The sequence below is a fragment of the Vidua macroura genome, chromosome 23 (assembly GCF_024509145.1).
Source record: "Vidua macroura isolate BioBank_ID:100142 chromosome 23, ASM2450914v1, whole genome shotgun sequence".
NCBI lineage: Eukaryota > Metazoa > Chordata > Aves > Passeriformes > Viduidae > Vidua > Vidua macroura.
Window position 1 is genome coordinate 5,796,831 of NC_071593.1, and position 14,771 is coordinate 5,811,601.

At 42.0% G+C, this 14,771-nt stretch overlaps 1 protein-coding gene and 1 long non-coding RNA gene across 4 annotated transcripts in view; one reads left to right on the plus strand and one right to left on the minus strand.

Moving 5' to 3' along the window:
• Window positions 1-291: 291 nt before the first annotated feature.
• On the minus strand, window positions 292-8,330 carry RER1 (retention in endoplasmic reticulum sorting receptor 1). Of its 2 annotated transcripts, XM_053997292.1 has the most exons (8): window positions 8,240-8,299; window positions 7,743-7,860; window positions 4,648-4,733; window positions 3,998-4,102; window positions 3,006-3,105; window positions 2,399-2,477; window positions 2,177-2,312; window positions 292-1,383 (listed from the first exon to the last, which is right to left on the minus strand). In XM_053997292.1, exons 3-8 carry the CDS (start codon window positions 4,726-4,728, stop codon window positions 1,294-1,296), a joined length of 591 nt encoding a protein of 196 aa, XP_053853267.1. In that variant the 5' UTR covers window positions 4,729-4,733; window positions 7,743-7,860; window positions 8,240-8,299; the 3' UTR covers window positions 292-1,293. The 2 variants fall into 2 exon arrangements, with proteins under 2 accessions (XP_053853267.1, XP_053853266.1); XM_053997291.1 differs by lacking the exon at window positions 7,743-7,860 and having other exon boundaries at window positions 8,240-8,330.
• Window positions 8,331-8,611: 281 nt separating this feature from the next.
• The window catches only part of LOC128818191 (uncharacterized), a 113,566-nt gene continuing 107,406 nt past the window's right edge, over window positions 8,612-14,771 (plus strand). For both annotated transcript variants that reach the window (XR_008440405.1, XR_008440406.1), the window contains exon 1: window positions 8,612-9,043. This is a non-coding gene — a long non-coding RNA (uncharacterized LOC128818191). The remainder of the gene's footprint in view (window positions 9,044-14,771) is intronic.

The following is a 14,771-nucleotide window of genomic DNA, read 5'->3' on the forward strand; positions in this document are numbered from 1 at the left end:
GTGAGCTAAAACTACCTGTCACTTCCCCAGGATTACTGAATTCCAGAGCTCCGCAAAGCCTTCATTTGACAAGACCAGAGGAAAAGGTGCCTACATACATTTTCCAATTAGTTGTCTGCTGAATTCCATTCAGAATCTTCCAAGAGCTAATCTTTTCCTACCTTCTGCAAGCGAATGCTCCCTGAAGAGTTGAAAAAGGCATTGCATGAAGGTAAACTGAGGGCAACCATTATTGAAAAGGAGTCATAAATAGTGTTAGATCAAGAGATGTATATAAAGATAGAGAACAAGTAAAGGGGAACACTGTAATTTAATAAATTTTGGAATTAAAAAGTCACTTAATAAAACTGCAGTTGTATCACATGAAAAAGTTTACATGCAGGTCATTTATCTCTTCCCCTCCCCCCAATAAAAAAAGAAAATCTGTGTTAAAACCCCCATGACTGTCTGTTCTGGCCAGTTTGGGTGTGTCCTGTGGGGATGCATGAAGTCAACTTCAATTATTGAAGAAACCATTACATATGAAAGAAACTCCAACTAATAACAATTAAAATATATATTTTTATAATTCCAGGTCCTCAAAGGAAATTGTGATAGAGTTTGAACAAAGTTCTGAGTCATCAGAAAGAGCCCAATTTTAGCATCTGCTGGGAGATGGAACAGTGAAACTGGCATTAAAACCCAACACAAACGAGTTGCTTTAGAAGCTAAATGAGTATTTTTGCCCTACTGCAAACCCCATAATTTAGTAATTTCTTATTCCTATCTATACTTGTTTGGTTATAACTCAGTAATACCATGCATTTAGGAAACTGGCTTAAGTTCTGCATCTAATTTAGGTCTACTGAATTTTTCTATGAAAACAGCACACGGCCATGAAGCAGAAAACAGCATCACGTGTGCCAGCTTACACTTTCCTCCACAGATGTGCACAGCACTTCAGGGTGATGTTGAGCAGGAGAACTATGTAAAAATATCCAGCTCTAGGCCATTAACCTCTCCAGTGCAATGGATCTTGAAAGAAATAAATTATCCCAAATCCACGGGATTATCCAAAGTTTCTCCAACTTCTTACAAAAGAGAATGAACTCAATGCAATTTGGTTAGAATGCCAGTTTCCTCGAGAATCTGATATTTCAGATAAAAATAGCAAGATCCTCATAAAATGAAAATTCAACTGCTTTGTCACCACTCTGTTAATCACTTTTATGAAGAAAAAAGGCATTGTTACAATGGCTCAAAATCGTTCCTTTAGTGAGCAGTAGAATTGGTCAACAGGTTGATTGCTTCTTCCTAGCTAGCAAAGGTCTTCCCCACATCCTCTTTCCCTTTGTATTTCCTCTTGCCATGTGTGAAGGGTATATATCTGTACTTTATCATGTGCTGCAAAGAGAAAACAGCAGTTTGTTGAGGCAAGAAAGTTATATAATATTTAGAGAAAAATGGTTTATAATACACACTGTAAATTACTGAGTCCTCCAGAAAAGAGAGTTCCTAGCAAAGGTAATGAAATAGCTAATCCCACAGCAGTTTAAATCTAAATAGAGTATGAGAGCAGTTTTATAAATCTCAGATTTTGGGTTACCCAACGAATTGTACACTACAGTGAAGATTACTGATTAGGGAACCACGGGAAACTGGAGAGAGCACAGAGGCACTCATTATTTACTACCCTTTCAACTTTAATTTACCACTTTGAATCACAGTACCTGTCCAAAATTCTGAATGTCTGAGGAAAAAAACCAGGCTTTTTTAAAATGCTAACAAACAATAATTTGTTAAAATGGTCTGAATCACTTGCCTATGTTCTTTCCCTTTCCCCCATCTACTTTCTCACACCACCTTGTGAGAACTTCCCTTTTCACCCACCAGAGATGGTTCAACACCTCTGCATCCAAAATAGCCACAGGAAGTGGATGAGAACCTGCATAAAACCCTGACACTGCACTCTAAAGTCAAAACCTTTTGAAACCAATTATAAAGTTTTGTAAAATCTGCTCAACACTGTAAACATGCCCCACCTGAACAATTAATGTTCAAGTATTAGTTATTGAAGTTCCTCCAGTAAAAGAAGTGTGTGCAGCACATTTAACCCCTGAAGGGCTCCACTGGATGGCCAGTTTGAAGCAATGCTGTAAATCCTGACATCCCAAATTCTCTGTTCTTGCCAAGTTACCTTGATTTGCCTCTTCATAGTGATACAAAATAGCATAATGAAGTACATCACAAGGATTGGCCAAAACACAGGAACGTTGAAAGCCTCAAAGAATGTACAAGCCATAGCAACCAGGATTCCTTTAGTGGCAGAATGCCTGAAAAATAATAGTAACAATTAATCCTACCATTAATGTCATGCAGATATTTCTATTTTTCAAAAACGGAACACAGATCCACTCACCAGAATTTGAATTCTGGGAGCCTTCTAATGAAAGGCCGAAATTCTTCATTTTGCCTTGTAGGTAAGGAAGGACCATCATCTAAAAATAACAGAAAAGAAACCAAACCACAAACCTCCTCACAGTAGTTTTTTACACTACTCAGACTCCAGTTGTTTGTTTTTGGTTTTTTTTTACTTTCTATCTTAAGGAAAAAAAAAAATCACAAAACACCCAATTTCCATTGTCACACGTAGATCCCAGTTAAGAGTTGCTGATTTAATCTAAGTTCACAAAGATTCCTTAAAATAAACTTAACATATATTCCTTTACAGAAAATAGGGAATAGGAACGCCAGGCCACTTGAGTTACTATGGGGAGAGCTTAAGTCACATAAACCTCCTTTTAAAACACAGAAAACTAGTACAATATGGAATATATTCAAGTCCCATGAAAAAAGACAAATTTTATAGCAACTCTTGATGTTAAGTTGTAAAGATTTTTTTTTCAGGTCTAAAAAATACAATGTAGTGCTAAAATTACTTTATCTTTACACTACAGTATCAGACAAAAGGAGCTGGAAGTTTGACCAAGTTTCAGATGATGGTGAAAAGGAACTTTGCCTCATACCTGAGTCTTCCATTAGAGAGGGGTCTACCTTTGGCGACAAGAAAGCTATGAAGAGGTTGAGGTGGTAGATTCCCAAGGCATATGTCACAATGTACCAACCCTGCACAGGGAGGAACACACAAGGGTAAAATCCTCCTGAAAATCATTCTCTGCTACTGATTTTTAAACAAGATTAAACAACCCAGGTTTTTTGCTTCCTTCAAAAGTTTTTTTGATATCCTCATTATTAACTGAAAGGTTGCTGGGCTTGTAAAAATATCAATTCTCAGGGATCAAAACAAGTTTTAGAGCATGACAGGAGAGCAAATCTCTCATGTAGTGACAGATTGAACATAAAATCGTGGTCTAGCATCCAAGTTCTCTATATTCAAGATGTGAACTTCAGAATTAGTAAAGAGCATAAAACCATCCCTTTTTAATCATCTTTGCAGCCCTCAGTGTCTGAAATGTTCCTACTACTATGGCCTGTAAAGGTTTCACATTCTATAATCTTCAGTTTTTGGGAATAACGGTAGCCAAGTTCTTAACTGAACTGCAGCCTGGCATGGAACATCTGAAACAAGCATGGAACAATCAAAAATATCTGATTAGTGGGGAATAGTCTGCCCCTGGCCTGCAGGGAGAGAAATGCTGACAAAGCCATTCCTCATGGTTTTCATGACAGAAAGGAACCCCTGGCTCTGAGCATGTTGTTATACAGCTTTAATATAAAAGCAAAAACTTAATTACAACAGTTTTCAGAGACTTATTTTGTGATTTCAGATTGCCATCAGATGAATATCCTCAAGTGTTCACACATTTTTCTCTCTGCAACTTCCACACCCACAGGAGGTGTTCTCTCTTCCGACTACACAATTCACCTTCTGCCACGTGCTGAACGATACTACACCTCATTCTAAAGTAACAGCACACTTCAAAAACACTCTTAAGAATCAAAATTAGACCAGCAACAATATCTGGAACTACTTCAGCATCAAATCCAGTTCTCTCACCTGCAGTAAATAAACTCTAATCATGTAGATAAAGCTCAGCCCCAGCGTTACAATCCATCGCACTGCAGTGTAGGGGGTGGATTTGTCTAACCAGGACTGGTAGATCTGGAGGAAACACAACGTGCACAGTAAATGATAAATACTGTAAAATACTTGATGCACAATGGGTAAAGCTTATTTGAGGATAGTATGGGCAAAAGAAAGCATCTGGGAGGAGTATTTTGGGAAAGAGAATAACACTGAACACTTGTATTCTTTACTGCAAATGAATTAAACAGAACTGTACTTACAAGCTTCTATACTTTTACAAAGGAAAAAAAATCCCTACTGCTTGGGGATTCTGTAAAGCAATTAAAATTTTCTGTGTTTTATGCAAGTTGGTTCCCTTAAGATGAATTTGAAACTAATGTGAACTCACTCCCCATTTATGATAGCAACAACATATTTTCACTGTACAATGTCACACATATGCCCATTAAATATTCCAGTAAGCCATTTATTATAGGTATTTATCTATTTTAAAAGGCTTCAAAATAAATCTTTTGTATAGATTTTAGCATTTCAACAATCCAGCCAACAAGGAGTGAGTTCAAGAAGCTGCAGTGAGATCTGTCTCTAAAGGAGTCAGAAAAACCCTTCACAAAACCAACCTGTCCAAGTCTTGAGAAAAATCTATAGACCACGGAAGGTTTTCCATGCACAGACTCCCCAATGCTGTCCCCTTCTGACATGGTGGCTGTGGAAACAAAACATGGGATAAGGGAACACTGAAATCCAAAATGTAAGCTCAGGGAGGTTTAAAGCACATTCTCTGAACCAGCATTTACACATAATATTCTTCTGGCTTGTCCTGTTTGAAACAAATTATTCTGACTATTCTTAAAGAGAGGACATTTATAGTAAAATGAATGAAAATTCCTTGCCCAAGAAAGCAAAGAACAGGGTATTTACAAAGGCAAGACAGGATCAGCTTTGGGGAAGGAAATAAGGAAGCCCATAAGGAAATTCAGCACCAGCCCAGCTGGACATTGTCACCTTGCTAAGGCACAGGCTGAGTACAAGCCTTAAGCAGTGAGACATGAACTCATGGCAGCACCTCCCTCCTGCCACCTCAGGCTCCAAAGGCAAAGAACAAAACCACAGTAAGTAGATTTTTTTTTTTTTAAAAGCTGCTTAGGATTTTAAATACTGAGTAACTACATAGTGAAGAAATAAATTCAGGACTCTGCACACCAGTGGTTTCAGATGCTGCCAGAACACCAAACCCAAAATGCTGCCCATGCTGGAATCATTCAATGAGTTTCTCTGTCTCTTGAACACCAAGAGCTGAGCAGTGACAGAAGAGTTTTATACCAGAGCAAAACTGCACAGTCAAAGGGCCAAGAGCCTGAACTCAAATAAAAAATTACCCAAGGGCATTATTTTTCAGTCCATGCCTCTGCTACCAACTGAAGAGATTTATTTTTCTTATCAGTGAGTTTTACAGCTCACTTCGAGATAGAATCCAAATAAAGCTTAGGATCCTAAGCAGAAACATTTTGCCACATCACCAAGAGCAATCCCTGGCACTACTTCCTGGAATCCTCATCTGTGGGTGGGACTATGTAACTCTGGGATACTGGGAGTACACTCAGCCCTACTCAAGAGCCTCAGAGGATAACAAATCTGTACAAAACATTCATAAATTTGGAAAAAAAAAAAAGTAAATTGTCTTAGATGCTGCAACACAATGAAGATGCTGCAGAAAATTTAAGATCAAGGACAATCTGAGAAGGTACAAAACCTTAAAGCTGTGTATTTTTTCTGTAAACATCTGAAAACTACATCCTATGCAATAATTAGAGAGTAGAAAAAAAGGAGCCCTGTTACACTTCAAAAGCTAAAGGGACTCATTAGGAGGCTTCAAGAGCTGAGTCCACTTTGATTCAAGTTATAGCTAAAAGAAAAGAATCAAGCAGAAAGTCACAGAATATACACACTTTTCCATTACAGGCAAAAAGAAATACTCTTCTCCCCACTCTCTGCAGGGCAGAAATTGTCCAGCATTCTCAGCTGAGCATCATGTGGTGCTTTATTTTGAGGTATTTTTTAATGTTCTGAAGTATAAAGCTGTAACAAAAACTTATTCAACTAATTAGAAACACAGAATAATTTATCAGAAACCAATGAAAACTCTCATAGTGTCAAAATTAATTCTACAGGTACATTCACAGCAGACCTTACAAGACAATCTTGTCAATGTTACCCTGTGCAGAGCAAGTAGAAAATCATGTGTGTGAGGCTACTGAAAGCTTTTTGCTGGAGCAGGGATCATGCTTGGGGTAAAATATTGCATTATATATGATTATGTATGATCTTTTATCATGCACACAATTCTTCCAAAGCAGACCAAGAAATACAACAGTTCTACTGAGGAGAAAGCTCTCTGGGGCTCAGTTTAACCACAAGACCCAGACTAGAATTTAAGGCAATATTTCTTATTACATTAAAACTCTGCTGTAGGAATACCTGTAATGAACAATTATCAAAGGCAGGAGTCCTTGGCACTGCTCTGATGGCAGCTCACAGTTAAGAACACTGGGTTGTGTTGGTTTAAGGGAATGATTAAACCTAGACAGCTGCAATTTCTCTTTCATAATCTTGGAACCATAGAATGATTTGGGTTGGGAGGGACCTTAAAGATCATGCCATTCCATCCCCTGCCACAGGCAGGGACACCTTCCACTACCCCAGGGTGCTCCAATGCCCATCCAACCTGGCCTTGGACATTCCAGGGATCCAGGAGCTTCTCTGGACACCTTGTGCCAGGGCCCCAGCACCCTTCCAGGGAAGAATTCCATCCCAATATCCCATCTAACCCTGCCCTCCGGAAGTTTTAAGCCACACCCCACTGCCCTATCACTCCAGGGCCTTGTGAAAAGCCTCTTTCCATCTGTCTTGAGGTGTAACATCAGATTCAGTGCCCAGCACAAGGAGCTGCCACCAACCTGCAGCCACTCCAGCACAGCCAGACTCACACAGGTGAACACAACCAGACACACAGAGCTTAATAAAACCAGGCACACACACACACACAGACAGGTGAACAGAACCAGGCACACACACAGACAGGTGAACACAACCAGACACAGACACAGAGCTGAACACAACCAGACACACAGACACAGGTGAGCACAACCAGACACACAGACACACAGGTGAACACAACCAGACACAGACACAGAGGTGAACACAACCAGACACACACACAGACAGGTGAACACAACCAGACACACAGACACAGAGGTGAACACAACCAGACACACACACACACAGGTGAACACAATCACACACATACAGAGGTGAACACAATCACACACACACAGAGCTGAACACAACCAGGCACACACACACACAGGTGAACACAATCAACGAGGGAATCGTTTGTACCAGCACAACTGAGGCTGCTCCTAAAACGAAACCGTATCACAGCAGCTTTCTCTGCTGAAAGCACCACGTAAGCGAAGGTACGGCCTGAACAATTGCGCTTTTCACCGCAATTGTTATGGTAATTTCATTACAAACACCAATGATCGCTGAGTTCTGAAAAGCAGAACCTCCGGCAGTAAGAACAGTCACTTTAAGCCTCACATCATCACACAGAGGTACAGAATTAGAGCATAATTCTGCTCATAACACAGATTTTTCTTAAATTTAAAACATAAATGAAGCAGGTAACTAGCTGCACATTACTCATTCAGGTTACCTTATCTCATAGAGGAAATGTCTTTGAAGAGTAACACACTAAGGTGATTTATTAAGAACTGGGTGAACGGACAACCACGGGGAAACATCCCATTGGTCGCTCAGATTGGTTTTTCACACTAAAAAAAGGCAGTGTTTAATTTTATCCATTGCCACAGCAGCTGAGCAGCACCTGCGCTTCTCGCTTGTGCCCGCAAGCGGGGACTTCCCCCTGCCCGGGCACCGCTCAGCCCCGGCGCGCCGGGACGCTCGGTACAATGAACGGGGAGGGTGCTCTGCCTCGGCACGGAGCGGGGCGGGGTCGGCAGAGGGGGAAACGAGCCCCGGGAGGCCGCGGTCGGAGCGCCGAGCCCGCAGCAGCCCCCGCGCTCCCGGAGGGGCCGCTTGCTCCAGGCCCCCGCCCGCCCGCGGGTGTCAGCGCCGCGCCCGGCGGCCCGAAGGCGCAGTGCCCGCTCCCGCTCCCACCCCGCTCCGGCCCCGGTCGGTCCCGGTACTCACAGGCCACCGGGCCGGTCCTGCCTTCCGCTCCCGCCCCTCCACACACCAATATGGCGGCAGCACCGGGATTCACTTCCGCTTCCGGGGTTCAGGGGCGGGGCACAGCCCCGGTGCTGCCCCGCTATTGGCCCCGGGGGAGAGGGCGGGGCCGCGGCGCCGGGCGGGGCGGCGGGAGGGTGTGCGCGTTCCGTGAGGGGACACGGAGAGCGGGCGGGGCGGTACCGGCGGAGAGGTGGGAGGGCTGTGTGTGTGTGGGTGGCCTGTGAGGCGGGGCGGGATCGGGCGGTACCGGCGCGGACGGAGCGCAGGGCAGGACAGGACGGGGCGGGGCGCGCGCCGCTGAGCGGGACCGCCCCGCTACCCTGAGGGGAGCGCCAAGCCCCGCCCCCCGGGGTAGCGCAGCCAATGGGAGTGGCTGCTGGGGTGGGCGTGGACGCGTGGCCAATGGCGGGACGTCGGCGGGCGGGGAGGCGGGGTCGAACCGAGCACTACCGAACTCAGCCGAGCCTGAACCGAGCTTTACCGAGATGGGCCGAATCGAGCCGAGCCGAACCGAGCCCGAGCCGAACTCAGCCGAGCCCGAACCGAGCTCTACCGAGAGGTCCCGAGTCGAACCGAACCGAGCCGAGCGGAGCCCCCTCACAGTATGAGGCCAAAGCTGTTGAAGGATTTAAAGTTTTAACGAGTTCAGTGTGCGTTATTCAGTGAGCACGTCCACGTGTGGGAATCAAAATCAGTAGGAGAAGACAAGAAATACTCGTTACGTGGTAAAAGAGGTGACACAAACATCCCTACGGCGCTGAGGTGCGTTAGTTCCCGTGGAACAGAAACACTGATAAAGGACCCCGGGCATGATAATTTCTTTTCCCTGGATTCGCTGCCACGAGGCTGTTCCGAGCATTCTGTACCGCCTTTGGGCACCACTGGGCGTCTCTCCAGCATCTGTTTTGTTCTTTTACTGAAGAATCAGTAAAATTCTTCAGGCTCCGTGGCTGCAGCATTTAGTACTAAAGTTTACATTCAATACATGCTCATAAGTGACAAGATGCCAAAAAAAAATAGTTCTGATACTTCTGAAAAATCGATTGATTTAGTATTTATAGTATGCAAGTATATGAGCATACTTACTTATACATATAATAAATAGGTTAAAAACGAAATCTATTAATATACAAATGATATGTTGATATATTTATATCAACGTATAAAATATACAATAACTATTTTATTTTTTACATAAATATACATATATAATTGTGTTATTGTATATATTTGTATATACAATCTATATAATTGTATATATTATATATAACTTTAAAGACACCCCCTTAATACAAGTGATCCCTCAGCACATACTGATTTCAAATTATATAGCTTAACATGAAACAATAAAAACATAAATACCGTTTTTGCAAGCAAAATAATAGCTTAAAGTTGGGAGGGGTTTAAGCTGTGTAGAATTAAATATTTATTTACTTGGCATAGATTATCATAGATTTATGGAAGAGCTAAGCAGCCTTCTGGAAAATAAACAGGAAATATGGGAAAAAATCAGAATCCTGGAGCAATCTGCTTTGCAAGGCACCTTAAAGATCATCAGAGGAGGAATTATGGGCAGGCAGCCCAGGGGGCACAAACCTGGTGGTAACATAAATGACAAAACTTGGTTCAGTGCCCAAAAAAGGACAAATCTTTAAAAATTAAGTTAAGGATCTGGGAATTCTGGCTGCTTTGTGCACATAAAGTTCTGCAGGCGAGATTTTGAAGTTTGTTTCCTTGCTCAGATTATCTCAGTGAAGACCAAAAGCTATTGCTGATCAATCAGTGCACCCAGACATCTCACAGATAATTCTATGCCTCAAACTGGGTGAAACTGTAGGGATTTTGAAAAAATATGGGGTTTTTTTCCTTCTGCTGAAATGGTACTGTGGACATCCTGAAGTAATCTGCTGGAGCAGGAAAACCTGGGCATATATTTTATATTTTATATTTTATATTTTATATTTTATATTCTATATTTTATATTCTATATTTTATTTTTATATTTTGTATTATTTTATGTTATATTTTATAGTATAAATATATTATAAATGCATTCTATCTTTTTATATAATAGATAATATTTATACTATATTATCTATTATATTTCAAGCTCTAGGGTATCCCAGCATTATTTCTGTGGAGCATAGGAGGGATTGAATCTTGGCATGAATGTTTAATCTTAGTTTCAGCTGCAGCAGCATCAGGGCCAGATTTTTAGATCAATCCTTGGCAAGTGATAATCTTTTTAGTGAGTGGATGCTGTCAGCAGTCTGGGAATCTTCAGAGATTCAGGTCGATTAAATGTCCACTAAACAAATAATTACAGCTATCAACAGAGGAGATTAATAATAGCAAACGACTTTGATTTATCCCCTTTTTAACAGTAAAACTGCTTTTGCATTCGGTAAAAATGTTGTGAAGAGGCGCAAGACAGAAATTATAACTGAGTAACAATGAACATGGAGCAGGGTCTCTGAAAGCTGGTTCTAAAAATAATTAAAATAATTAAATAAAACCCCCAGTGACCCGTGGTGGCCTCTGGTTTTCATGCATTTTTATGTGCACAGGTTTGAAAATGAAAGGAAACAATGACACATGGATGAAGTTTGCAGAGGTTAATGAAGGAAAACACTCATTTTTTTGCCACAGAAGTGTTTGCTCCCTGTGATCGCTCCTCTCTGGCTGCTGCCTCGTTCCATTCTGGGTTCATTCCCTGGGTGCTTTGCCTGAGTGTGGTTTGTCCCCGTTCCTGAGGAAGCCCTGCTGTCTGGCACACCTGTTAACCACACAAACAGGTGCCCGGCCTTCTGGGCTTCCTCACCTGCAGGAATCCACCTCAGGTACCTGTTCAGAACACTCATCGTGGCTGCAGTTCAGTGCAAATTATTTAACTTGCCATTGCTGTTACTTAGTGTTAGGCTGCGTGTGAGTGGGTAATAGGACATTAGAAGACACAATAAATCTTCCCAAATCTTGGTTATGATGACAACATAAGGATATAAGCTGTAAAAATATAAATAAATAAATATAAAATATAAATAAATAAAACTATTTCTCATTTAAAGACCATGAATGAATCTCCCCACTAGTAAGTGCTGAACTCTATTTTAATGGCTTTTGGAGGGGACCCCTAAATTCTGGTAAGAGACTACCCCGAGTAAAGCTACTTGTGAATTTCTGTAGTTAATTTACTACTGTTCAGTTGTTTTCTCAGAACTAGCTGTTTCAAAGTTGTTCCCCACGATGAATAAATTCGTAACATCTCAGGTTTTTCAAGCACAACGTGAGTCATGCCAACCTGTTTTCGTAGGCTGCTGCAGAAATAAATTAATATGATAATATGACCCTGTGAAATTACTACTGTTCGTGTAATAAATGTTCTTATTTATTACCCGTAACATTTAATTGTAGTTTAAATAAATTCCATATAAAGAATGGTTTAGAAACAAAGTTTAGAAACAATCCACAATTGCATGATGCAGGAATAAATTCCCTATCAGTGATTCTTAGGAAAGGAGGGTTTGTAGGGTTGATAGCAAGATTTGTAGGGATGATAAACATCTTTGCCTTTATCAGTTCCTGTTTGTCATGAACTCTCCACAGAACCCCAGACTGGTTTGGTTTGGGAGCCACCTCAAAGCCCATCCAGTTCCACCCCTGGCACAGGCAGGGACACCTTCCACTATCCCAGGGTGCTCCAAGCCCTGTCCAGCCCGGCCTTGGACACTTCCAGGGATCCAGGGGCATCCATTTCTGGTGTGGTCGCTCTCAGCCCCTTGCAGTGGCTTTGTGTCCGTGGCATCCTGTGTCTCTGAATCACAGAAAACACAGGGCCTTGCTAAAACATAAGAGTTTTATGTGTTTAAAGCAGAATTTCCAATTCTGGCTTAAAATCCAAACCAAACACAAACAAACCCCCTGTAGTTTAGCTCATCCCATCACTGGGAGCTCAGAGCTTTCCCTTTTTCCCTCTCCCTGCTCCCTTTGGGCACCGGTGGCTCTTTTTCTGGAGGCCCCTGTGTCACTGCGGGTGTTCACGCCTTTGTTTCTCTGCAGAAATGTGTGATGTAGAGATAGTGCTTGTGTGGACGTCAGCATTTCCAAACCTTGCATGTGTTGCATTGCTAAGCAACTTTTAGCAACACTTATCTCGCGTCCTCATGCCATCTGGAAAAGAGGATTAGACAAGGAAACGTGCCAGGGAGAGACAAAGGCACATCTAAGAAAGAGGTGGCTTAATTGCTTAAGAGAATGAGTGACATTAATAGTAGGCAATCAGCAGAAGTGATTGAAAGCAGGCACAATGCTTCACAGGTAGTGATAAGGAAGCTCTGGGAAAGGTGGCATATTTTATATCCCCTGGCCTCTTCCCTCCCTGCAGGAGGCAGAACTTGGCTGCCTCCCATTGCATGATGCAAGATGAAGGCCCCTGGGATTTCAGATTATAAATTAGATACAGTTCCAGTGACAGTGAGTCTTTTCTAGATCTTCCAGTTGTTCTGTCCATCCGGGAGTATGACTGCCTGGCTGCTGTTTGGAGGTCCATTCCCTCCTGCAGAGGAGGCTGGGAGCTGCCAGTGGAGCCTGGAACTTGAGTTGTTGCTTGTAGAGGTTTTGTACACACGAGTTACAATGATTTTGTACATGAGTTATCATCACTGCAGCTATTCTGGGATAACTGCTGAGGAAAACATCCTGTGCTTTGGGGGGATGGCAAGGGTAGAGCAGAGCACGTGGTGTCAGGAGTGTGTTTCTAAAGAAGTGCCTTGTCTTTGTTGTCATCTTCAGCACACCTGTAACTGCTAGAGGTGTAAACCAAGCTGCACCTTTGGCTACTAAATCCATCTGGAGCTTTAGCTGGGTTCACACACATTTGAAAATTGTAGGATACCTTCTTTTGGTACCTCTGCTGTTATCACATAAAAAGCCAAATATCCAACTTAATAGAAGAATGATCATTTTAGGTTTTAAACATTCTTATCTCTAGTTTCTTATGCACTCTGAGATTAGAAAAATGTTGCCTGATGGCTAAACAGGGTTTAGTACCACGTAAAACCAGTGAGGTTTGTTACTGAGCTGTTTTATTTCCCATACCTGGACTTTTGACTGCACTTTGACCATTGTCTGATTATTTCCATCTCAGTTGTGACTCTAAAGTCTTCCAATAATATGGAACAATTCACACTAAATTTCAGTGCCAGCTCTGAGCTTTAAGATGATTTTTACATGTATCTTGGAATAGAATTGTCTCCTAATACACAATCCTATACTTTCTTCTCCCAGCAGGATCTGAAACCAGTATTCCTGACCATGACCTCTCCTGTCCTGGCTGGCTGTGCTGCCAGTTAATGTCATTAAAATGGTGGCTGCATGTTCATGATGACGTCAGACTGAGCTGCACAGTTACGTGTCCAGTTTTAACATTGCTGGAAACTTAATTGGCTCATACCTAAACTTCTGTGGTATTTGGCTTTGCAGCCTTAGGAACCTTTAAACTTCTATGCAAAAGAAATACCTTGGGTGAAATGCGGGCTGGATTTAAATAACCAAAGCTTTTTGGAATGGAGTTTGGTACACTATTTCACTTTTCACAATCTTTAAAAAGCAAAATAATGTGTGATTCTGTATGTGACAAAGCAGTTATTCATTCTTGCCATGTAATTTAATGCGATGTTCTATATGAACTGAAGGGCTTCACATAATAGTATCCCACAGTAACAAACCTTGGGCAAGAAACGTTTGATTCTCCTCCCTTTCCCCTTTAGAGCAGTGCCACATAATCCTTGGTTGTTGTGTGGTCTCCTATTCAACTTTTCACACAAATGTTGGAAGGGTATTTATAAAAAGTCTTGAGGACCACCCACTTTGCTATTGAAAATTGGCTGAAATAATCCCTTCTTTATAATTTAGCTGCGGTGTTGTCGAAATTTAAGTTCCATGTGTATTTCTGTTCAAGGGGCAGGGGAGAAACGACGTGTTGGATGGACGGGGCGCTGTGGTCGATTGTGGAGGTGACACCTGTGACGGGCGCAGTGCCTGGGACGTCCCTTCATTGTGCTCCCATTACTGACAGGACTCTGACATAATGCTTTGGCTGTGCCTCGTTTGATGCATATGATCTGCCTGGAGTGTTTGGCATCCTCTGAGTGCTCAGCTCTCCCACAACACAAGGTTCTCTGGAGCAAGAGGGACAGAGACCTTTCCTTAGGGGAGAGAGCTTCATTCCAATTAAATGCAGAAGTATAGTGAGGTGTCCAATTGTTGTGTTCCTGGTCCACCACAATGTCCAATGTTCTTCCAATGAATTTTTATTCTTGCAGTGAGGGAGTGGTTTTTGCGTTTAATACTGTCAATTTTTAATTTTAAAAGGAAAGTACTTTGGAATCAAAAAGTTGGAAAAATAGGAAAAAAACAAGCTCTGAGTGTGCGTGCATAGTTTCTGTGTTTGTCAGGGAATAATCCCAGTTAGTGTAAATTACACATTATACAC